The following is a 24,747-nucleotide window of genomic DNA, read 5'->3' as shown; positions in this document are numbered from 1 at the left end:
CGGCTGGCAGGTGTTGGGGACACGTGGGGCTTGATCATTCTTGGGCTGTGGGCCTGTCTGGGGCCTCTTTGCCCTCAGATCTATTTCGCACCCTTTCCCTGCTCCACCGCTGTGTTACTGGGCCTGGGGGGTGTATTGGTCAGCAGTGGAGAGCGGGAAGCAGAGAGAAGCTGGGGCATTTTCCGGCCTTCTGTCCCCTCTGTGGTACCCGAAGTGGTGCCTTCCTGCCAGACACTGACCAGTGAAAGCTTGGCCGGTGCAAAGCCCTTGCCTGGGCCTCACAGAACCTGCCCTCAGCCCGCTGCCACCTTCCTTCCCTGCTGACCTGATTGGTCACCACATCCTTGTCCCACCTCCTTAGAACATTTCAAAGATGCTCACCTCCACCGCCACCTCGTAGCCCAGACCACTGTCCCCTCCCCACTAGCTCCCTGCTCTAGCCTCTTCCCCAGCCTCGCCTCTCGAGGCCACCCGACCTGGTCGCTCTGCAATCCAGCCCCCACGCCCCTCTCTGTCCTGCTTAAAGCCTTGTCCTGGTGGCTTTCCTGTGTGCTCGTGACCCCCACGTGGCTGTCCCCAGCCCTGGCTTCCCTCCTGAACTCTCCCCACCTGCGCCAAGGAGCTTCCTGCATGTTTCTCCCTGGGATGCCCACCGTGGGATACCCAACGTGTCCCAAACTGGCCTTTGGGTCTCCTCTCCCTCCCCAACCTTCTGCTCCCCATCTCCTTCTCTGGGAGGGCCCTGTTGCCCCCTCATCCTCAGGCCAGAGGCCAGGGTGTCATCCCAGATGCCTCTCTGTACCTCCTCTGTGGCCCATCTACCTGTCTTTCCCTCCCCTCCCCTGCCGCACTCCGGTGTAGCCCCAGCCTCCTGGGCTCCCGGCCTCCATTCTCTCTCGCCCTCTGCACGGCAGCCAGAGGGATCCGTCTAAACCTGTTCATGTCCCTTCCCTATTTAAAGCCTTCCATGGCTGCCTGCTGCCCTCAAGACAAAGTCCAGATTCCTCGCCATGCCCCCGAGCCCCGCAGGCTGGCCTCTGCTCACCTCTCCAGCCTGTCTCTCACTTCTCCCCGCCTCACACGGAATTTGCTCTTCCCTAAGTAGGCTGGGCCCTCTCTCACCTCTAGGCTTCTGTATACGACGCACCCTTCTGCCTTCAGAGCTCAGTGCAGAGATGCCCCTTCCTCAGGGAAAGCCTCCAGAGCCCCTGGGCTGGGTTGGCTGCCTCTTAGGCTCCCCACCCTGGTCACAGCCCCGACCACTGAGCCATCACTGGAAGGGCTGTCTCCCTTCCACATACGCACACTGGGCCTTGAGCCCTGCGGGGCAAGGCCAGGGCTGTCTCGGTCACTAAAGTGTCATGGGGCTGGCACACAGGAGGTGGCTTGGGGAATGTGGGGTGCAGACTGGCAGGGCTGTCCCTTTACCCTCCCTGCTCACATCCCTCTTCTGCAGAATGCCAGCTGATGAAGACTGAGAGACCGCGGCCCAACACCTTCGTCATACGCTGCCTGCAGTGGACCACAGTCATCGAGAGGACCTTCCATGTAGACTCTCCGGATGAGAGGCAAGTCTGGGCCTCTGTGTGGCGGCCCTTTGAGAGCGGCCAGGCTCTGTGTGAGGAGAAGGGGTGCAGATGGATAGATTGCCCTGAGCCCCTCCTTAGGAGTTTCCCATCTCAGCCCTTTTGCCAGCTAGGACGTGCAGGGCTTCTCAGCCCACAGACTCCCGTCCTCACCGCCCCGTGTCCTCAGACTGGGGGCTGCATTGGAATCGCGGGGGGACTTGTTAACAGTGAGGCGCTCTGGGCCACTTCGGGGCCTCTGATTGTCTAGAGATCTGCAGAGGGTCAGGGAGCTGCATTTTTAATGAGCATCTCCATTAATTTCGAGGCAGGTGGTCTAGAAACTCAGTTCTTTAAAAGATCAATTTAATAATCAGAAGAGATACAGATTCACCTAGTTGAGAAATCAAACAGCAGAAGGAGGTGTCTAGTGAAAGCTTCGCTCTCACTGTAGCCCCGTAACACCCCACCATCCCTGACCCGCAAGTTAACCGCTGTTCATACGTATCCTGCAAGAGCTCCCTCACCGTGAACGCAGACAAGCTCACTCAGATAGGACTCCGGTGCCCTGCTCCCCTTGTTTTTTCTTTTTACACAGAAGGTGGCATTGTACCCAAACTGTTCTGAACTTGCTTTTTATTTAATGTATGTTGGGGACTCTCTCTACTTCAGTATATATAGAGTTGCTGCTGCTGCATTTTTTTTTTAACAGCTGCGCGTCTGTGTCCCCGAGTTTGTTTAGCAGTTCTTTATTCATGGTGACTGGGGTTGCTTCAGCCTTTTGGGCTCATTAGAATAATGAGATCATTATAATTAGATAAGCAGTACCTTGTGCTTATCTTGTTCGACATACTTATAGTTAAATCTGTAAGATGAATTCTTAGATGTGGGATTGCTGGGTCACAGGGAATATGCATTTGTAATTTTGAGAAATGCTTCTTTTCGGCCGTGTCTAAGAGTGTCCTCACAGCCTTGTGTTTTCAAACGCTTGGCTTTTTACCAAACGTTTGGTGAGTTTGAGTGTCCTTTCGTGTTCAGGGGCCATGTGAGTTTCCCTTTCTGAACTGTCTGCTCATATCCTTTGTCTGTTTTTCTTTTGGGTACTTGGTCTTTTGCTTATTCATTTCTGAAAGCTCTTTATAAGAGAGCTTAGATCTTTGTAATGAGTGGCAAATATTTTTCCCTCACTTTGTCCCTTTGGCTTCACTTTGAGAAATATTCCTTTAGCTTGTCTGTGGGGTGAGGATTCAGCTGATCCTCTGGAGAAACCTACAACAGTGCCGTCCAAGAGGAGTCTCTGCCATGATAAAAATGTTCAACAGCTGTGGCGTCCAAGAGGGTAGCCACTACTCACATGTGCCTGTTGAGCATTTGAAATGTGAAATGTGGCTAATGAGACCGAAAATGGAATTTTGTATTTTATTTAATTATCTTAAATTTTTAAATAGCCCCATATGGCTAGTGGACAGTGCATTTCTAGAGCATACACAAAACAGTATCATAAGACATATTACTGTAATCTATACTGTAATTGTCATTGCAAAGCTTCCCAAGATTAAAGATATACCTGCCCCACCATGGGGAACAGGGTGACCATCGCAGGCCCGCTGAGGTGTTACTCAGATGAAAACTGGGCACAGAAACATGGACTGCCAGTAAAAGCAAATTGAGACCGGCAGGTGCATAGGGTCTAGGTGTTGGGCTGAGTTTTGAGGAATGGGTAGGAGTTGGCCATGGAGATAGGAAGAAGAAGGTGGCTTCAGGAAAAGGGACCAGCATGTGAAAAGGCCTGGAGGCGAGGCAGCTTGTCATTCCAGGGACAAGAGGGTTAAGCATCACTAAAGAATCAAGGGCCAGGGGTCTTGGAAGAGGGGAAGTGGAGGCCTTGAAGCTGGCAAGCTCAGCTGGCGCCTGGACTCCAGATGGAGGTCCCCACAGGGCTTGGCAAGCAGTGAATCGATTGGGGTTTGTCACAGGGTTGCTAAAAGATTCAGGGGGATGATAAACAGGAAGCCCTTGACTCAGCAGTACCTGGCACACACTTCGCAAGCCTGGAGAAGGAGCAGTGGGGAGCTGGCAAAACGTTTTAGTAGGCGAGAGACCTGCTGCAGTTTCCATTATAGGAAGATACCATGCTCTTTGGCGTGGGGAAGAATCCCTTTACTAAGACTGTGCGGGCTAGAGAGCCCCCAGCTTCCTCCTTCTCTTCGTACCTGCCACTGCCACTAGAAAGAAATCTGATAGGGTTGCTCTGAGACCAAACCCCAGATTGCTGACCTTAACCCCAGGGAAGGCGTGAGCCAGAAACCCAGAAGAGGGAGGCTGCTCTGCTCGTGGCTGTCCTCACTGCCCTGCGCAGGCCTGAGCCTGGGGAGGGGTGGGGGCGGGGTGAGGACCGACAGGGGCCACGCTGGTGACCGGTGGCTGCCTGGATGCTGCAGCGGCCTGCTCACTTCCTCCCCCAGTCGGCTCTCCCCAGGGCACCTAGAGCGATTCCCCTACTCCCTGCCCCAACTTGTTGTTTCAGGTGGACAGAACAGTTGAAAGAACAGTATCGTAAATGAGCAGCTAGATACCCTGCACCTAGGTTCAGCAATTCAGCATCTGCCATGTTTGCCTCATCTGGCTGTGTTGCTTTTTTTTTTTTGCAGTGCGCGAACCTCTCACTGTTGTGGCCTCTCCCGTCGTGGAGCACAGGCTCCGCTCCGCATGCGCAGGCTCAGCGGCCATGGCTCATGGGCCCAGCCGCTCTGCGGCATGTGGGATCTTCCCGGACCGGGGCACGAACCCGTGTCCCCTGCATCGGCAGGCGGACTCTCAACCACTGCGCCACCTAGGAAGCCCCCCTGGCTGTGTTTTATGCTGTATCTTGAACTTCTGTTCGTACTTTGTGACACGTTTCTCCTTAATACATCAGCAGGCATCTCCTAAGAATAAGGACTTTCTTCTACAGAATCCTGGTGCCCTTATCATGCCTGAGATGATCGTTGATAATATGTATTTACTAACATCCTCTCTAGATCTGTGCCGTAGTTGAATTTCCCCAGTTGTCCTCAAAATGTTGTTTTTCAGACCAAGATTTGAAAAACCAAGGTACATGTTGTCTCTGGTCTATTTTAATCTAGTTCAGCCTTTGTCTTTCTTCCCCGACCATGACATTAATTTTTTTTTTCGACAGGCCAGACTAGTTGTCTTGTAGGATGTCGCATACTCTGGATGTGTCTTATTTTTGCTTTTTGGCACTGTTTTCTTTGTTCCTCCGTGCCTGTATTTCCTGCAAACCAGAAATAAGGTCTGAAGCAAGGTTGGCAAACTATTGCCTGGCCTCCTTTTTTTTTTTTTTTTTTAATTAATTAATTTATTTTTGGCTGCATTGGGTCTTTGCTGCTGCGCGCGGGCTTCCTCCACTTGTGGTGAGTGGGGGCTACTCTTCGTTGCGGTGTGCTGGCTTCTCATTGCTGTGGCTTCTCTTGTTGTGGAGCATGGGCTCTAGGCGCACGGGCTTCAGTAGTTGTGGCACGTGGGCTCAGGAGTTGTGGCTTGTAGGCTTTAGAGCTCAGGCTCAGTAGTTGTGGCACACGGGCTTAGTTGCTCCATGGCATGTGGGATCTTCCCGGACCAGGGCTCGAACCCATGTCCCCTGCATTGGCAGGCAGATTCTTAACCACTGTGCCAGCAGGGAAGTCCCTAGCCTCCTATTTTTATAAATAAAGTTTTATTGGAACATAACACACCCATTTATTTACCAATTATCTATGACTGCTTTTGCTGTCCTGTGGCAGAATTGAGTAGTGACCAAGCTGTGACAGGGACTGTGTGATCTGCAAGGCCTAGAATATTTATTATTTGGCCCTTTCCAGGAGAAGTTTGCAGACCCTTGGTCTTGGCAGGTGCACTTAATAGTGCATCACATTAGTGTGATCTTTTTAATGTAAATCTTATGTTGTAATTTCTCTGTTTAGGACTCTTAGTGGCTTTTAGTTCCACTTGGAGTAAACTCCAAAGTTGATGCTCTACTCTACAAAGTCCTACGTGATCTGGACTCCTCTCCCGAATCATTTCCTACCACCAATTCCCTCAACTTCAGCCACCCTGGTCTCCATGGTGTTGCTTAAACATGCCAAGCACACTTCCTACCTCAGGACCTTCGCACTTGCTGTTTCCTTTGCTTAGAATCCTCTTTCCCCAGATATCATTACAGTTCTCTTTCTAACTTTGTGAGGTCTCTGCTCAAATGCCACCTTCTCAGAGTGTCCTGCTCTTCCTTCCATGACTGTTACCTTTACCCTGCTTTATTTTTCTTCATAGCACCTACCCTACCTGGTGTGACATTTTCTTTTTTTCTTCTTGTTTTTTTGGCCATGCAGTACAGCTTGCGGGATCCTAGTTCCCCAACCAGGGATCGAGCCCGTGCCCTGCAGGGGCCTGCAGTAGAAGCGCAGAGTCCTAACCACTGGACCACCAGGGAATTCCTGACATTTCCTATTTATTTATTTGTGCCGGGAATATAACTAGGTGTTCAGTAAATGTTTGTTGAATGAATAAAAGAATAATTAGAACGAATGCTCTGTTGAGCCAGACCTTACTCTAAGGTCTTTACATGTATTAACTCATTTATCCTCACAACATTTCTAGGAGGGAGTTCCTCTCCTGCTAAAGAGGCATAGTGATGGTGAAGCTGAGGCACAGAGAGTTACAGAGTAAAAGAAAGAAGATTTGAAGGGCCTGGGTTTTCCCTACCAGGCAGGGCTGGACCTGGGTCAGCCAAGTCAGCCCATCTGAGAGTGTCTGAACAGAGGGAGACCCCAGATGCCCTCCAGCTGTGAACGCCCCTCTGGTTCAGAGGAGGGCCCTTGTTAGGGAGAGAGGTCCCCATCTGCCATTAGACCAGCAGTCAGCTGTTACTTCTGAGGCTGTGACGAGGACAGGCCTGTGCACTAAGGACAGCTCAGCCACCTCCAGTTCACCGAGCTTCCCTCCAGGGTGCAGTTCGTTCTGCTCAGCAGGGTAGCCCAGGGCTGGGGCCCAGGGTCTGGAGTCAGACCAGCCACCGTGCCACTTTCGCAGTGGGGCTCAGTTCCCCGGCTGTCGTGAGGGACGAGGAGGACATGGATGTGGACGCGCTTGGCTTGGGCGCCCCATGGAATCGCACTTGTTGGTGCCTTTTTTCTCCTCCGCCTCCTGTGCCACTGGCTCCTTTTGCCTCTGTACTTCCATAGCCCCTCTCGCTTCCTGTCTCGACTCCCAGTCCGTACCCCACACGGCAGCTGCCTACTTAAAGCCGAAATGAGATCCTGTCACCCCCCTGATAAACCCTTCCAGGACTTCCTGTGATGTTAAGGATCAAGACATAAATCCCTCCCACAGTGGCTGGTGGAGCCGGGTGTGGCCTGTCCTCCCTCCTATCCTCATCCCTTCCATTCCTCTCTCTCTGTTGGCTCCACACATGCTGGCACCTGCTGTGCCTTCCACAGACACCCCAGGCTCCCTCCTCGGGCCCTTGGCCACGCTGGTCACTCTGCCTGTATTCTTGTCCCTCTTGGCACTTCGAAGGCCTACCTCCTTCCCTCCGTTTCATTTATTTCACAGCTAAGTCCCTGGTCTTGGCACTGGGGATGTCCCACGTTCCAGGGGTGTCTTCCAGATCCCGGCTTACGTGCCACCTCCTCAGAGCGGCCTTCCCTGACCACCCTCTGAGAAGGGGCTTCCTCTCCAGCCCCTGCCTTTGAGCCATGACATACTTGTCTTCTCCCTTAGGCCTGGAGCTCCAGTGGGGCTTGTTCCCTGCTGCACCCGCAGCACCCAGAACAAGGCCTGGCACGTAGAAGACACTCGGGAGGGATTTGCAGGCTGGCTGGGTGAATTCTCTGTGCCTGGCACTGTCCTGAGCGCTTTGTATCGTGTGCGCCCTCCCACGACCCTCTGGTCCCCGCTCCACGTGTCAGCCCACTGAGGCCCCAGAAGGTCAAGTGGCCTGCCCGGTGTTGCCTCCGGGAAGGGGCAGGACTCCCGACAGGCGGCTTTTCCTTCGCCCGCTTCTGGGCTCCTCGGCACAGTGGCCCTTATTCCCTGAGCCTTCCCGCGAGTTTGCCCTGCTTGCTCCTCCGGGGCCAGGTGGGCCTGGTCTGGGAGGAAGCTGCAGCTCATCAGGGCGGGCAGCGTGACCTCCGCAGGTGAGTCCATCTCCTCGCGCCTCAGTTTTCTCATCAGAAGCACGGCCCCTCCCCCTCCAGCCCTCTTGAGGAGCACGGAATGCGGTGGTGTGCGTTATTTTTCTCTGCGTGTCCCTGGGGGCAGGAGGCTCTTTCCCCTGGGGGCTCTCCTCTGAGGGTTGGAAGGCACGTCAGCCCCGGCCCTGGGGAGGAGCTCCCCTCTGCCCCAGACACCATGTTGCAAACCCTTGGGGAGTATCCTGGACGGAGGCCCGTGCTTTCTCTCTGCAATTCTGAGTGCTGCAACCTTGCCACCTCGGTCCAGTTGGAACAGGATCGGGGGCTTGTCGGGCAGCGGGAGAGTTACCCCCGACCAGCCTCCTGCATCTCCGTGGGTTCTGGCTCCAGATGGGCTGGGTCCAGGTCTCACCAGTGTCTTTAGCCCCGTCCTTGAGTCAAGCACTTTCTCTGGGTGCAGGCTTTGCACACAGCAGCTCACTAGCGTCTCAGTGCCCCCAGTGTACCAAGGAGGGGGCGAGCTGGGAGCCCTGGGCTTGCCCAGGTGGCAGAGTTGCTGTTTGAGCCCCAGCTCTGAGCACCAGCTCTGCTGCCCAGAGAGGCCCCACAGAGCTGCCTCCCGTGCTCCCTCCTGTGGTGTGGAAGCTCCAATCTCTCGTTCATTCAGGCTCCTGTTGATGGACTGTGTTCTCCCTGACAAACAAGATGATAGCACATATCTTGGTCTGCAAGTTGCTTTTTTTATGTGACAGTCCCTCGAGATCTGTATATGTGAGGTATATACGTATTTTTTTCTTTTTAGTCTATTCAGCACGTCTTAGGAGATCGGTGATTTTTTTTTTTTTTCAGTCCACAGTCATATACCCAAAGTCAACATTTTAAAATTTCTAAGAGGACAGTTATGATCGGATAAAGCCTATCACGGGATATGCTCCCCCTACCCCTATTTTTTTGAAAAACAGGAATATTAACGTAGGGATAGGGATTTGTACTGTTATTTGTTCCAAAGAGGGCATGGGTAAAACGCGTTGAGAAATGCCAACCTGAGGCAGTGGGTCAAGGAGGGAAGAGGCTCGCGCTGCTCTGCCTGGGTGTGCGCTGGGCTTGGGGCCACTGGGGGTTTGGGTTGCCAGTCACTCCCCAGATGCTTACCGAGTACCCGCCGGGGTGCTGGCTCCCACCATGTATGAACAGACCAAATCCGTGGCCTCGTGCGGGGGTGTGGACATATGTGGCTTACGGGGCCCTCAGGCTCTGCTCAGGCTTGGGGAGGGCTGGTGGGCCAGCACCTGATATTGGTGCTCATGGTACACGTGCGTCTGTCTTAGGAAGCGTGATCTCATGTGAGGGAGGCCACTTGGACAGGCAGAGCTTCTAGGCGTGAGCTGGGACCCGTCGGCTGGGCGGCTGCTTTGCTCAGCGAGGCACGGAGCTCAGCCAGAACTGTTCCCGTGGCTTTTATAGACCTAAGCAAAATCCATGGGGGGTCAACAAGTATTGGGCTCAGCCACCTAAAGTTGTGTGGTGGGTCCCAGATGGTGGGGAGGTGTGGACAGTTTAGTATCATTCAGCTTCGTATTTTTTTCTTTTTGGTGTGTGGTCTTTTTGCTCCTAGATGCGTTTTCCCTCTCTACAGAAAGAACTTTTGCAAGTATCAAAAGAAAATTCTTTCCCAGCAAGTTCTAAATCATGAGTGACAGAACTAGTGTATTGTTCTTAAACCCGTCTGCCTTCTGCTGGGACCTGCTTCCGTGTCCACTACCTTCTCTCCCCGGTCCCTGCCCCACCAGGATGGTCCCTGACCTGTCCTCCCAGCAGACAGGCACCTCCAAGGAGTCATGTCGGTCACCTCTTGCTTTGTAAGATCTGCAGCTTTTTTGGCTAATGAATGCCTCCTTCTGCTCTTGATTCTCTTTTGCAGAACACTGGTCACTTGCACACGTGAGCTTGTCATTCGTTCTGAGGGGCTCAGAGGAGCACTGTCTCTCATTCAGGGTTCAGGGTGGCGACTTATTTTTAGGGGGCTGTGAAGAAAGGCAATCTCCCCTCTAGTCACGTAATTGCTGCCTGACTTCAAGTGGCCCTCAGGTCAGGCCCCTTCTGGGACACAGATGGTCTCTGTCCTTATCCTGCTATTGCCCTCTCCCACCCACCACAGCCAGAGGGTCTGTCAAATTTCAGTCTGGTCCCTCCAGCTCCACTAGGTCAGACACATCTCAACAAAATGCCCGAAGGTGTTTGGCCATTTGCTCGTCCATCGTGGGGCATATGGGGCTTGGCCTTTCCTGCCCCGAGGCACAGGCGCCCCAGGACTCTTAGCTCCCTGGATGTGTCCCCACACAGGGAGGAGTGGATGCAGGCCATCCAAATGGTTGCCAACAGCCTCAAGCAGCGGGGCCCAGGTGAGGATCCCATGGACTACAAGTGTGGCTCCCCCAGCGACTCTTCTGCAGCCGAGGAGATGGAAGTGGCAGTTAGCAAGGCGCGGGCCAAGGTGGTAAGTGCTGGGAAGGCCGGTGGCCAGCGGTTGGGGCCTGCCAGTCTGTGAGCACCCCTCTCCCTCTCAACCCTGGCCCTGCCGCCCTTGATTTCCATACCGAGGGCACGGGCCCAGCCAGGACACTTCATGACTGCCCTGTAGACTGGGTGATTTCAGGTTGTAGATGCCCCGGTGCTGCTCTGGGCCCACAGGGTGAGGGGCAGCCTTATCCCCGGGGGTTGTGAAGACCCGTCTACCCCACGTCAGAACCCTAGGCTCGGCCTCCCAGGGCCCCGTCCCACGAGAGCCGAATGGTGGGAGAGCCTTGGTCTGAAGGCCACTTCAGACCAAACAGTTGCTGCCCGGAGCCTCCCTTCCTGCTCCTGCCTGAGCATTTTGGCAACAGTGTCCTTTGATTTTTCTCTTTTCTTTGCTAAAATTTCTTCCCATGGGCCACGTGCCAAACACTGACTATCCGACTCTCTCCCCATCCCGGGCAGACCATGAATGACTTCGACTATCTCAAGCTCCTGGGCAAGGGCACCTTTGGCAAAGTCATCCTGGTGCGGGAGAAGGCCAGTGGCCGCTACTACGCCATGAAGATCTTGCGGAAGGAGGTTATCATTGCTAAGGTGGGCCCTCCCAGGGCTGCTGCGGGCTGGCCGCTGTGGGGGACACAGTTCGGAGCCTGACGGAGGTCAGGAGCACGCACTGGGCGGGCCACTTCCCGGGTCTGCTGCTGTGTCCCCCAACCCGTGAGTCCTCAGAGAAGGAGAGCCTGAGGCCCAGAGAGTGGGGCCCTGCCTGCTGAGTCCCCCACCCTCTGGGCACCAGGAAGGAAGGTGGGGGGAGTGTGGCTGGGGCCTCACCCAGCAGGTGCTGTCAGGCCTGAAGGAAGCCCCTGTGGCGGCAGAGGGCCTGTGGGGAGGCCACAAGGGTGGGGCCTGGCTCAGGGTGTCTCAGGAGGAGGCTGGGCCAGGAATGGAGTTCTATTCCTTTTTTTCCTTATTTAAAGTTTTTAAAATAGGAAATTCCTAATGTGCATAAAATTTTTTAAAGAAAAATAAATATAATGGACTCCCATTTAGCAGTCATCAGCGTCAACATTAACTAACGTTTGGCCAGTCTTGTTTCATTACCTCTGCCCTGCTCGTCTGTTGTTCTGGAGTACTCTAAGGCACGTCCTAGACGTCACAGATCTTCAGCCATACCTACTTAGATGTGTCTTTTTGACAGATGATGATTTTAAAGACTGTAATCACGGTACTGTGATCATATCCAACAGAATTAACAATCCCTGGTGTCATCGGTCCACGGCAGGGTTTCTCAGCCTCAGCACTGACATTTGGACCAGACCATTCTCTGCTGTGGGGCAGTCTTGTGCACTGTGGGACATGTAGCAGCACCCCTGGCCTCTACCAGGGCACCCCTCCACCCCCGAGTTGTGATAGTCAAAAATGTTCTTGGACATTACTACCGATGTTATTACATTATCCCCTGGAGACAGACTTGCCCCTTGGAGAGCCAGTGTCTGGGCACTGCAGCTCTCTGGGCTACTGCCATGCACTCAGATACCAAACTCAAGCCCATGTTAGAGTCCTGGGAGGGGAGGGCCTGTGACGCTGCGCTGGGCCCGCCCCCTGAGTTTCTGATTCATGGGTCCGAGGAGGGGGCCCAATAATTTGCATTTTTCCAAGTTCCCAGGCAGCGCTTATGCTGCCAGTGTGGGGACCACACGTGGAGAACCACTGCTCACAGCCTAGCGTCCTGATTAGATCCAGGTCCTTCAAGAACATTTATAGGTGGTGATTCCTGTGGCCTGTGGCATCACCTTAGGGGTCTCAAAATGTCTGCTCGGCCCCCCCCCCCCCCCGCAAGGATGTCAGAATTGGCCCGTGGATTCAGGTGGTGACAGCCTGATCCTCCCTTGTGAAGTCACCATCAGCTTCTCGCCTTATGGTTTTGAGAGCGAGCCACGGAGTGTGCTTGCCTGGGTGTGGTATTTCATCAGGGCTCGTGAATGGTAGCATTCTGCTCCTGCCGTTCTGTCTGTGTATTGACTAGGAATGGAATTGGATATCACCGAGATGTTGCTCTCCCATCTCTCAAGTTGGGCGGGGGGCGGTGTGTGTGGCTGACGTGGTGGGACCCTCCAGCCCCTCACCCAGCCTCTGTCTGCAGGATGAAGTCGCCCACACGGTCACCGAGAGCCGGGTCCTCCAGAACACCAGGCACCCGTTCCTCACTGTGAGTAGCACTCTTGTCCCAGGCAGGGCCTCGCCTGCCTGTGGGGCCTCCAGGCCGGCCCCCTAGGACAGAGCTCAGGGGAAGAGCCTGACCCCTGCCACTGTGAAGAACAAACTTGGTGTTGGCCGGATGGCTGGGGCACGGTGTTGTGGGCTCTCCGGGCAGCCTGAACCAAGACACCAGGGGTGGCAGCTTCTTCGTAGATGGTGCCTTTGGCCGATTGATGATACCAGGTTATAAGATGGCCCCAGGAGAGCATGGCTGCTGTCTTTATGGGTTAGAGGCACTTTGTCCGGCTGGTCGGAGTGGGAACGTTATTTTTTTATGTTTTGAGAGGTAATCCTAGGAGCAGATGTATTATTATTGTGCTGCCTATCAGCTTAGGCTGAGCAGACAAGACACCTCTGTGGCTACAGTCTCCATCAAGGCCAGCAGCCATCAGTTGAATGGACCAGGTTGAAGATGGCTTACGGGTTGTTCTCTAGCTCACTTGCTGGCCAGGAGTCCTACTGAGCCAAAGCACTTGTTCAGATGAAATCTTACCAGGTTCTTCAGCGTGGAAGACAGGGAGCAGTAGAGTTGTTGTGAGCAGGGGGTCACCTAGGGGTTCTCCTAGGAACTCTCTGTAGGGCTCCTTAGAACGCAGTCTGAGAACTACTTGTTTGTTGGCAGATCGCTTGTCCAGCCTGCTTTGGGGGTTGGCTCCCACTGCCAACTCCCAGCCAGCAAACCGCGTGTGTGTGGATGTGGGTGTGTGTGTAGGTTGACCCATTTGACTGTAACATGGGAGGAGGAGAGATGTGAAACAGCTCTGGTTGCTCAGAACATAGTTTCTCCCCTGGCTGTGCCTCTTGGAGGCCTAGTTGAAGGCAGAATACAGGATCGTTGAGCACAGTAACCCTTTCCCTGCTGTCAGGGCGTGAGCTCACTCATACGCCACAAAAGGTAAAGCTGAGACCTGAAACCTGGCCGCCTGATTCCCACGGCCTGCGCCAGGCCGGGGGGTGTATGTGCAGAACCAGCAGCGCCCCTGCCTCCCAGGGCCGAGCAGAGAGCCCTCCTTTTTCCCACCTCCTATCCCGGCCGCCTTCCTTCCCCACAGGCGCTGAAGTACGCCTTCCAGACCCACGACCGCCTGTGCTTCGTGATGGAGTACGCCAACGGTGGCGAGGTGAGCTGCGCTGCCCCCTGGCTGCCTTTCCGGGTGTGGGGGGCAGAGGGAGACTTGCTGGGTGTCATCTTGTTCCATCCGCCCCCCTCCCCTTGAGGCAGGCATCACCATTTCTGTCGTGCAGGAGGGAAAACAGGCTCAGAGCAGTTAAGTGACTTGTCCAAGTTCCCACAGCTAGTGAGTTGGTAGGCAGGATGCAAACTGAGGTCCAGAAAGCTGTGCGGAGGGCTGTGTGGGTGCTTGGCAAACAGCGCTACAAGGACGTTCTTAAAGGCGCGGAGAAAGCGTCTGCGGGTCAGGATCCCCCGTTCCTCTGCTGTCAGTGCGGCCTCCTGATGCGAGCGCTCAGCCACTTGCTGTCGCTCACCGTCACCCGCTCCTCGCCCCTCACACCCTTCTCTCCACGCAGGTGTCACTCACTGGCTTCATCTCTCCCATTTGGTCTCACAGCTTGTCACTTGCTCCTGAGTCGTGGTCCTCTGCTTGCTGGCTGTCGCTCCTCGTTCGCCTGCCCCCTCCTGCCACCCCCCTCACTCTCCACTCAGCGCCTGGTGTCTACCCTTTGCTCTTTATCCCTTGCTCCTTTTTTCTTTCTCTTTTCTTTTTTTTTGGCTCACGTGAGTTCTTCTCTACTCACCGCCCCTCACTTGGGCTTTCTTGCCGTCACTTGCCGGTTCGTGGGGCAGGTGTCACCTCATCAGTGGGCTGGGTGCCGGGGCCACACACGGTCCCCTCCTCCCCTCCTCTGGGCCGGGGTCTCACCTCCCCTGCCTCCTCTGCTGGCAGCTGTTCTTCCACCTGTCCCGGGAACGCGTCTTCACGGAGGAGCGGGCCCGCTTTTATGGTGCGGAGATCGTCTCAGCCCTGGAGTACCTGCACTCGCGGGACGTGGTGTACCGTGACATCAAGGTGAGCGTGCCGTCGCCTCCTGGCTGGGCAGGCCGTGCACAGGCCTTCTGCCCGTCTGCTGAGCTTCCCCTTCCATGGAGGGTCTGTCTGTCTTGTCCTTCTCAGAGCTGAGCCTCCCACCCAGGCCCAAGGTGGGTGGTTCCACAGCAGGTGGCCCTGCGTGGGGCCCTTCCAGGCTTCCTGCTGTGCAGCCAGAGGGTGTCAGTTGGTCCAAGCGCTTTAGGAGATGGCCCGGCTGAGCCCACCAACGCCAGACACACGTGTCCCCTGTGAGACAGTCATTCTGCCCTAGGAGCATGCGCGGGAACAGGTGCCTGTGTCTGTCTCAATGTGGACGCACAAGCTCCTAGCGGCACTGTGTACACTGACCCCAAACTGGAAGCAACCCAAGTGTCCGTTGTCGGAAAGTGGGTGAAAGACATGAAGGTGTATCCACACAATGGAAGTCTGCACAGCAGTTCAAGAGGACCAACTACAGCCACACACGATAGCCTGGGCGGGTCTCACGGGCTGAGGCTGAGGGGAAAGCCAGGACAGATGAGGGGAGTCTGCGTCGTTTACAGTGTGTATATATAGAGGTGGAAAAAAATGTTAAAAAGCAGAGAAGGAAAGTTCTTTCTGTGTTGGAGGAGGTGGTGGCTAATAACAGGGAAGGGGCACGTGGGGCTCCTAAGGGGCAGGTGGTGGTCTTTATTGACCTGGTGGAGGTTACACAGAGGCCCACTAAAGTGCCCATTTGTGTTAAGTTTAGGAAAAAAGAGGAGAAAGAAAGACAGTGTTCCTTACGTCCAAAGTGTGACAGCCGCAGCCCGCAGTGGGGGAAGCAGTTTGGGCAGGACCTGGCTCCTGTCTCTCCCTGCCCCGCTTTTTACCAGCTCCCTGGGGGCAGGGGGCGCTGGGGAGGTGTCGGGTGTGTCCTCCCCCTGAGCCTCGGAGGGCCTAACCCTCTGCTGGGGTGTGACCTCTGGTCCCCCCTGGAGCCCCTGGCACAGCTGCCACTACCCCAGGCCACAGCCTCCTCCAGGGAAGGGCAGGGGTGTGTGGGGTTTCAGGGGTGGCAGGAAACCCTGAGGTACGTTGTGTCCCTGACTCACTGGCTTTTCCTACAGCTGGAAAACCTCATGCTGGACAAAGATGGCCACATCAAGATCACTGACTTCGGCCTGTGCAAAGAGGGCGTCAGTGACGGGGCCACCATGAAAACCTTCTGTGGGACCCCTGAATACCTGGCGCCCGAGGTGTCTGGGGCTGGAGGGCCCAGGGGCGTGTGAGGCCAAGGGAGGAGGGGGCCCTCAGCCCTGTGTGTTTCCCCCGCCCAGACCCTCTGAGGGCAGGGCTCCAATTCCTTAGGTGGCCCTCCCAGCCCCGGGCAGGGCCGTGTCCCCCTCGGGCCCCTCTCAGCGCCTTGGCCCCGGGCGATGTGGGCCTGGCCCCTCATCGCCCCCCCTTGCTCAGGTGCTGGAGGACAACGACTACGGCCGGGCGGTGGACTGGTGGGGGCTGGGCGTGGTCATGTACGAGATGATGTGCGGCCGCCTGCCCTTCTACAACCAGGACCACGAGCGCCTCTTCGAGCTCATCCTCATGGAGGAGATCCGCTTCCCGCGCACGCTCAGCCCTGAGGCCAAGTCCCTGCTTGCTGGGCTGCTTAAGAAGGACCCCAAGCAGAGGTGAGGGCTGGCGTCTGCCCTGCCCAGCCCAGTGTCACCTGCTGCCACTTCCCTCGGCCTGGAGGGGGCAGCGCCCACAGGTGCACTCGCCCGTGGGGTGCTTGATGTGTGTTGATCGTCCCCACAGCTGGCACTTAGGGAGCACTCCCTTGCCTAGGCCTGTGCTTAGCCCTCTGGCCTCCCTGCCTTGTTTCATGGCGACACTGAGGAACAGGGTGGCCCTGTACCCAGCCTAGGGTGGCAGAGCCAGGATGTGAAGCGGCCGTCTGCCAAGCCCACCCTCTCAGCTCGCAGGATGTGACCCTGGGCACAGGAGCTCCCTCCCTGAGCCTCAGATTCCTCCTCTGTGAGGTGGTGGTCTGTGGCGGGACAGAATCATTAAAGGTTGTTCAGGGCCTGCACCGAAAGCCCGTCTCCCAGGCCCTGGCTGCCCCGGGAGGCGGGTGCTGATGGCCGTCTCTGCCCAGGCTCGGCGGGGGGCCCAGTGATGCCACGGAGGTCATGGAGCACAGGTTCTTCCTCAGTATCAACTGGCAGGACGTGGTGCAGAAGAAGGTGAGCCCACTGCCTGCCTGCTCCCTGCGGGAGCCCGGCCGCTCCTGGGGGACCTTGGCTGGGGCCTCCGCTTCTCAGGGACCTGAGCCTGGACTCGTCTCCTCCACAGCTCCTGCCACCCTTCAAACCTCAGGTCACATCTGAGGTTGACACAAGGTACTTTGACGACGAGTTCACCGCCCAGTCCATCACAATCACACCCCCGGACCGCTGTGAGTGTCTGAGGCCCCCTCTCCCCGTGGGCCTGGCTGGGCGGTGGAGGGGTGGGGTCTGCTCTTGGCCCAGTTCTCCAGGAGGAAGCTCACAGGTCCCCCTCCGTGTCTGGGCATTTTACCCTGCAGTATGTTCGCCAGGGCTTTCGCCGTTGGCCCACCGGTGGACCTGGTGAGGGTCACCAGGAGCCCCTGGCTGCAGCACTCGGGGGAGAGGTCTGGGCAGGAGACACTTGAGGAGCCATCAGTGCCCATAGTTGTCTCCCAGGTTGCTCAGGTCTTTGGGGCTGGATGGGTTCAGTGATTCTGTAGCTGTTTGAGTTCTTACTCTCACCTGCCCGGTGCTGGAGACACAGCCGTGACGAGACAGCCCTGGGTCCTGCCCTCAGGGAGCTCAGAGTCCACGTTGGGTGACAGCCCAGAGTGATCAGGCCTGTGGTATTAGAAGTACAGGGTCTGGAGAAGCTCAGAGGAAATGCCTGACTTGGCCTGTGAGTCAGGGAGGGCTTCCTGGAGAAGGAGACATGGCAGCTGAGACTTGCTCTTGGCAGGAGGAGTGGCATACGGGACTCCCAGAAATGGGAGCATTGCAGAGGTCAGAATAGATGGGGGATGGGCGAGGGCATCAGGGCCAGAGCAGGAGGATATCGGGGGCCACTGGAGGAGTACGGATGTGTTGCACGGGGAGCCATGGAAGGGTCTTGGGCAGAGGAGGGAAGGGTTGCATCAGGGCTTTAGCAAGTACCCCCGCCTCGGCTGCATGTGGAGGGGAGGATTGCTGGGGGTAGGAGTGGCGCCCAGGGCAGGGGCTGGGCCATAGAAGTCTGGGCTGGACCCCGGTGTGGCCTGGGGCAGAGGAGCTGGGGGGAGCTCGGGAGGCTGAGTGAGCAGGCGGTGGGGCCTGTGGGCCAGGGCTCTGGCCCGGGGTGGAGCTGTGGCTGAGAGGAAGCCCCTGAGCCTCGGTCCGGTGGTCCCCGTTCTCGTTCTTGGGGATAGCGCGCCAGCTGGGGGTTGCACTGTGGTCTGGCTGCAGCCCTTCCTGGGGCTGGGTGGGGTGCCCGGGCCCCCTGCAGACCGCTTCTCCCCAATCCACCTCCACCGACCCCCGCAGATGACAGCCTGGGCTTACTCGAACTGGACCAGCGGACCCACTTCCCCCAGTTCTCCTATTCGGCCAGCATCCGAGAGTGAGCAGAGTGAGCTGCCTGTCGCCGCTGCCACTGCCACAGGACGCACGCGCGGCTGCCGTCACCACCGGGTTGGGGGGGGCTTTTTTTTTAAACTTTTTATTTTGCCTTCTTTGTTTGTGTCCCCATCCCTCACCTTCTGACCCCCATTTCCAGTTTTTTCTTCAGCCCTCTGCCAAACTCACCTCAGTGGTCCTAGTGGCCCTGCCTACAGGATCCTATCCTGCCCTCACCTTTGTGCCCAGACCAGGATTTGGGAGACTCTCCACTGCCTGCCCCAGGACCAGGCCTTTGGGCGGTTGGAGAGATGCCAGTTTTTAATCAACATAAAGCCCCAGTGAGGGGCGAAGCATGGAGCCGTGGGGCCCACCTGAATTTCTGGCTGGGGCACCCATGGGCAGCCCTGCCTCTGGGTTGCTGCTTCTGTCAGAGGCTGCCTTGTGGTGGGCCACCCGGTGGACAGCGCCCTGGTGCTGCCTTCCCTGCCCTGTCGTTAGGCGCGGAGTGGCCTGGCGTGGGGCAATCCAGCCTCCTTCTCCCATGGGGGCGGAAAAGCAATAATGTCCAGGGATCAGGGGTGCGGGAGTAGGCGAGGGCCTTTGGAAGCCGCATGCAGGATTGGGGGTTCAGGACTCCCTCGTGAGGAGGGGGCCTGCTCTACCCCGTGGGGAACCGGGAGGGGGCCCAGGGGATGGGCGCTGCCTCCTGGCCCTGTCTTCCCCCATCCCCTAAGCTGCTCTTCTGACCCTGGGGATGAGGCAGGAGGAGCATCTGGGGGCTGGCTTCCCCACCCGCCAGCCCTGTTCCTTACCTCCTGCTGGAGCCCGGGCCTGGCCCCGCCCCTTGTGAGGATGGGGCCGGGCCCGCCCCCTGCCTGGGGCGGAGGGGCGCCAGCCTCGGCTGTTACACATCTCGCACCGAGACAGTATTGGGCCCGGTGGACTTGGGTCGACGAGTGGGTGGGGCTGGGTGTCTGGTACGAACCGAGGTAGGGGCCTCTGAGAAGGGAGGCTCCGGGCCACCTCACTCCTTCCCCCCTCCGGGCCCCGCGTTCTGCAGCCTTAAGGTGAACGTGTCAGTGCTGTGGGCACTCAACGTGCGTGCCTCAGGCTGTGTGTGTCTGTGGGCGTGCCTGTGCATCTGGGATGCAGATGCACGTGGGGGGGGTGTGTGTGCATGTGTGTTGGGTATGTGTGTGCGAGGGCAAGCGAGTCCCGGCCTCGAGTGTGCGTGCTGTGTGTGGGCTCGGGCCCCGCCCCTGGCTCAAGCATTTCAACCCGAGGGGGAGGGGTGCTAGCCTAGCAGGGGAGCCACACCTGAGGTCCACTTGTTGCCCTGTCCCCCCTGCCCCGTTCCCCCCAGCATCTCTGGGGTTTGGGATTTAGTTTCTGTGGTTTTGATCACCTCAGCCCACCTTCTGTAGGTAGGTCACAGAGAGACATTCTGGGGTGGGGTGGGGGGTTGGTTTAGGTGGGTGGGTTCTGACTTTTCCTGTCTGTGTGTGTATGTCCTTAACCTGACAGTTCTCCCTCCTCCCACCGGCCTGTCCGCATCCCTCGTGTTTGTACGGTACAAGCAATAAAGACACTCATTTCAGCCTGGGGCCCAACCCCCGGGCCTTTCCTTGCTTCCGGAGTCTGGCCCCGGGCAGCAGCTGCCTGCGGCTCCCGTCCTTCTGGCCCCAGGGCCTGGGAGCCACGAGGAGGGGGGGGAGGTGTGCACAAGCTCAGGGTGGAGGGTGGGGGCCGCTGGGCGGAAGCTGCCCAAGAGTTTGGGGAAGGCGCCCGGGCGGGGGGTACAGAGGACAGAGACCATTGCAGTCCCTCGGAAGCTGCTTGGGAAAAAAGAGGTGGGGTGGAGAGATGGGGGTGGAAGGGGTGCGTGGTGTCGCTGGGCCCTGGAGTGGGTGTGGGAGGGAGAGGACTCATTTCCTGTGGCCCTTGAGCCCTGGAAGGGGGCACTGCCTGCTCACCCCATCTTACCTGTGGCCCCCAATTCTGATACACAGCCCTTGGTGGATCAATGGGATGTGTGGTGGCGGTCGGCTGGGAGCACCTCAGGTTGGGTTACAGCCTTCACAGCTCTGGGACCCCTCTGGCACCTGTCCCTTTAATCCTGGAGTCACCATGCTTGAGTCACTCCTCTCAGACCCCAGGGCCAGGGCTGCCCGGCACAGGTGAATTTAACGTCAGATTTTGCCGGAAGGTGTAGGCCTTCACACACACGGAGGCTTTGAGATTGTAAATGGGGGTAGAGGAAAAGTCAGATGCTACAACCAAGACTCAAGGCATTTTTTTTGTTTTCTAACTTCATATGGACTTTATTATGAATTGAGTTACAAAAGTATGTCCTGGTGGTCATATGATAAACGTCAGAGAGGCTTATGAAGAAAAGCCTTTTAAAAGCAACTATACTCCAATAAAAATTAATTGAAAAGAAAAGCCTTTTACTCTTCCCTCTTGTCCAGCCCCTGGAGGTGACCGGTGCTAGATTTTCTTGTCACACCACACTGTCACTCAGACCTTCGTGTGGGTCCACCCCCGTATCTACCTCAGCCAGTTAGTGGTTGTCTTAACAGTCCACGGAGGCCTCCCACGGGTTCCTCAGCTGCTGCCCTCAGTTGAATGTATATCTGTAGCTGTAGTGGTGCTTCTGTTTTCGGTAGGAGAACTTTTCCCAAATAGGGAGTTTTAGAGGGGAGTGTTTTAATAAATTTTACCAATTAGGAAAATTAAATTTTGACTAGATCTGTCTTTTGTCATGTGCATTTAGACGGTTTCACAAGTTTTGTGAAAGGAGGAGGAAACTCAAAACCGCCCCCAGGCCTTGAGTGGGTCATTCTGGTCCTCATGTTACCCCTGTGCCAGTGGACACAGTGCCGTGAAAGGCTGTCCCTCTGTCTGCATAACTCTTTCCTCCCAGCTGAGGTCGTCGAGCTGCTGGGCTCTATACTGCTGCATCTTCCCCCTCCCCCCCCCCCCCCCCCCCGCCAGCATATGTACATCAGTAGGCTTGCTGGGTCATTGGTAGGAATGAGATCCTCCTCTCTGAGCCACCCTTCTGCATTGGGGGGGCTCCTCGTGGACACTTGTCATGCCTCCAGCCGCTTCACAAGCTTCCTCTGCGCTCTCGGCTTGGATGTGCCTCAACCGACTCAGCTGCCCCCTGTCGACAAGAATTCACTTGGCTCCCAGTTTGTTTGCGGCCACCAGCAGTGCTGTAATAAACCTTTGACAGTGTAACAATCCATCTTAGCGCGCTTGTGCTTTTTAAGTTTTTGTGGCCTGTATTTTAATACATGCCAGATAGCTTTCCCCCAAAGTGTAGCGATTCACATATTTTTAACTTTAATTTTGAGATAATTGCAGACTCGTTGAAAACTTTGAAACTTTAAAAATAGTACCACAGTGATTCTAGGACTGGAGCAGAAAATGTACAAGATGAACCCGAACATCTTGTGCCCGAAAATAAGGACCTACTAGAACCAAACCATACCGTCACTGACGGGGCGTTGAAGGGACACAGGAGCCAACGGGAAAGAGCCCCCAGTGGCCACAGCTGAAAGCAGTTTGAGCGACAATAAATAGCATAGTATTGGGTTATACCCAAGGGGTAAAATAAATGAGTCTGTGCTGATATAAATGACAAATGGTGAGAACAGACATATCTGTACAGAATTCCAGATAATACCTGTAAATAGTCTGCCTTCAAAGAGGGGAAACATGGCCCCCACTCCTTTGGTATGGACTGCAGAGTGACTTGCTTCCAAAGAGTACAGTATGGAAAGAGGGGAAGGCAACTGTTTAGTGGAGAAAGTGGAGCTGCATCAGGCAGGTGGTCAAGGTTAACGTCAAGTGGTGAATCATGTCGGCAATGTGTACCTCCTATGGGAGGCGATTAGATGATACTTTACCTCTGGGGTCTTCCTGAAACATACACTCTCCGTCTAATAAAAAGAAAACACGCATCAGGAAAATTCCAGCTGAGGGATGTTCTGCACAAGACCCGACCACTGGTTCTCAGAACTGTCAAGGTTGTTCAAAACAAGGAGAACCTGAGAAGCTGTCACAGCCAAGAGACGCCTTAGGAAGCATGAAGACTAAATGTAATGTGGTGTCCTGAATGGGGTCCTGGGACAGAGAAGACATTAGGTAAAAAGTCAGGAAATGTGAATAGTGCGTGGACTTGAATAATACTATGTCCCTATTGGTTCATTAAATTGTGACAAGACCACACTAAAATGTTAATAGGGGAAACTGGGTCTGGGTATATGGGGACTCTGTCCTCTCTTTGCAACTTTCCATAAATCTCCAAAATTAATTTTTAAAAAGTACGAAAAATTTTCATCTACCCTTCACGCAGGTTCTCCGTGATATGCTACACTGATTTTATCCCCCCGCCCCGTCTGTCCCCAAACAAGACCATTCTCTTACATAATCACGGTCCAGTTATCAAGGTCGGGAAATTAACATTGATACAATGCTTTTCTCTTGGACCTTGATCAGATTTTACTGATAGTCACATTAATGTCCCCAAATACAAAAGAAAAGTCCTGGCTAATGACTCAGTCCGGGCTCACACATTGCATTCAGTTGTCTGGTTTGAAGCTTACAGGGCAGTTATTTTGCAGAATGCTCCTCAGAGTTTGTTGCCTGATGTTTCCTTGTGGTTATATGTAAGCTGTTTTTGAAAGGAATTCCCCAAAATGAGATGCCCCTCTCAGTGCATCCTATCAGGAGGCACATGAGGTGATCTGTCCTATTCCTGGTGATGACTTTGATTCCTTGGTTAAGGTGGCGTCTGTCAGATTTCTCCTCTGTAAAGTTACTACTTTCCCTTTGTAGTTATTTCGTACAGGCATATCTCATTTTATTGTGTTTTGCTTTATTGCACTTGGCAGATACGACATGTTTTACAAATTGAAGGTTTGTGGCAACCCTGTATTGTCAGATGATGGTTAGCGTGTTTTTTGTTTTTCTTTTGTTGTTTTGTGTGTGTGTGATTTTTTTCAATAAAGCATTTTAAAATGAAGGTATGCACATTGTTTCTTTAGACATAATACAATTGCACACTTAATAGACTACAGTGTAGTGTACACAACTTGTATGCGCACTGGGAAACCAAAAAAATGTGTGTGACTCACTTTATTGTGATGTTTGCTTTACTGGGGTGGTCTGGAACCAAACCTGCACTGTCTCTGAGGTCTGCCTGTACTGTGTAGAGATACTCTGAGCATATAAATATCCAGGTTCTCATCAGGGGTTCAGGCAAAGGGAACAGCAAGTGCAAAGGTCCTGAGGCAGGCAGGTGTCTGATGTGTTTGGGGAACATAAAGAAGACAGGGTATTTCAGAAAGACTGAGGAATGGGGAGAGTAGAAGGAAATGAGTTTAGAGAGGTAACAATGTGCCCAAAGGACCTTGTGCTGAAGGTAAGGAGTTTGTTTTATTTTAAGTATGACAGAAGGCCAGTGGTCCGGGATCTCACACTCTTCTCTCTGCTCACTTTTCCAGCCTCACTGACCTCTCAATGCCTGAAAATAGCAAGCTCTCCTACCTCAGGGCCTTTGCTCCTGCTGTTCACTCCACCTGGGATATTCTCCCCTCTCTTTGTGTTTCTGGCTCCTCCTCTTACAGGTCTCAGTTTCAACATCACCTCCTCAAAGAGGCCCTTCCAGATCATTTAAAAATTACATCCAGGGCTTCCCTGGTGGCGCAGTGGTTGAGAGTCCGCCTGCCGATGCAGGGGACACGGATTCGTGCCCCGGTCCGGGAAGATCCCACATGCTGCGGAGGGGCTGGGCCCGTGAGCCATGGCCGCTGAGCCTGCGCGTCCGGAGCCTGTGCTCCGCAATGGGAGAGGCCACAACAGTGAGAGGCCCGCGTACCGCAAAAAAAAAAAAAATAATAATAATAATAAATTAAAAAAAATAAAAATTACATCCAACCTGTTCATTCATTCATTCAACAAACGTTTGAGTACCGACTATGTGCTAAGCCCTGTTCTAGGCACTGAGAATACAGCAATGAAAAACAAACAAAAAACTAGATAAGCCCTGCCCTCATGGGGTTCACATTCTAGTCAGGAGGGAGACAATAAATAAAGCAGTAAGTGCTAAGAGGAGAATAAGTGCATCGAAAGAATGGGAACAGGAAATGCTTAGGATGGCACTTTTTATGGAGAAGGTAACATCTGAGTAAACACTTTACAGGAAATGAAGGCTCTCTGACAGAAGAGGTTCCACGCAGAGGGAATAGCCAGTGCAAAGGCCCTGAGGTAGGACTGTGCCTGGTGTGGGTGAGGATGAGCCAGGAGGCCAGTGTGGTGGGAGAGGAATGAGTGAGGGGGATAGGAGATGAGCTCAAAGGTGTGTTTGGGATGGGAAGCTAATATAGGGCCACTTGGACTTTCAACTTGAGGGGTATGGGAGCCACATGTTCTGAAGAGAGGCAGAGTGTGATCTGACTTATTAGGTGTCACAGGGTCATTTCCAACTGCATGTGGGTAGCAGACTATAGAGGATGGGTACAGGGAGAGCAGTAAAGAGGCCGCTGCACTAGTCCAGACTGATCGCTGGTCTTGT

At 54.9% G+C, this 24,747-nt stretch overlaps 1 protein-coding gene across 5 annotated transcripts in view; it reads left to right on the top strand.

The window, feature by feature from the left end:
* Positions 1-23,196, top strand: part of AKT2 (AKT serine/threonine kinase 2) — a 51,956-nt gene extending 28,760 nt beyond the window's left edge. For 4 of the 5 annotated variants that reach the window (XM_033430955.2, XM_049703725.1, XM_049703723.1 and 1 more), the window contains 11 exons: positions 1,457-1,568; positions 10,079-10,232; positions 10,715-10,846; positions 12,396-12,461; positions 13,564-13,632; positions 14,419-14,541; positions 15,651-15,779; positions 15,997-16,211; positions 16,679-16,766; positions 16,876-16,978; positions 18,090-23,196. In XM_033430955.2, coding sequence (XP_033286846.1) covers positions 1,457-1,568; positions 10,079-10,232; positions 10,715-10,846; positions 12,396-12,461; positions 13,564-13,632; positions 14,419-14,541; positions 15,651-15,779; positions 15,997-16,211; positions 16,679-16,766; positions 16,876-16,978; positions 18,090-18,169 — 1,271 coding nt within the window. In that variant the 3' untranslated portion in view covers positions 18,170-23,196. Of the gene's footprint in view, positions 1-1,456; positions 1,573-10,078; positions 10,233-10,714; positions 10,847-12,395; positions 12,462-13,563; positions 13,633-14,418; positions 14,542-15,650; positions 15,780-15,996; positions 16,212-16,678; positions 16,767-16,875; positions 16,979-18,089 lie in introns of all 5 variants that reach the window. The other variant, XM_049703722.1, reaches the window with a different exon arrangement.
* Positions 23,197-24,747: the final 1,551 nt, after the last annotated feature.

Source organism: Orcinus orca, chromosome 20, assembly GCF_937001465.1.
Source record: "Orcinus orca chromosome 20, mOrcOrc1.1, whole genome shotgun sequence".
Classification (NCBI taxonomy): domain Eukaryota; kingdom Metazoa; phylum Chordata; class Mammalia; order Artiodactyla; family Delphinidae; genus Orcinus; species Orcinus orca.
Note: the sequence above shows the minus strand (reverse complement) of the source record. Positions and strands in the feature narration are given on the sequence as shown.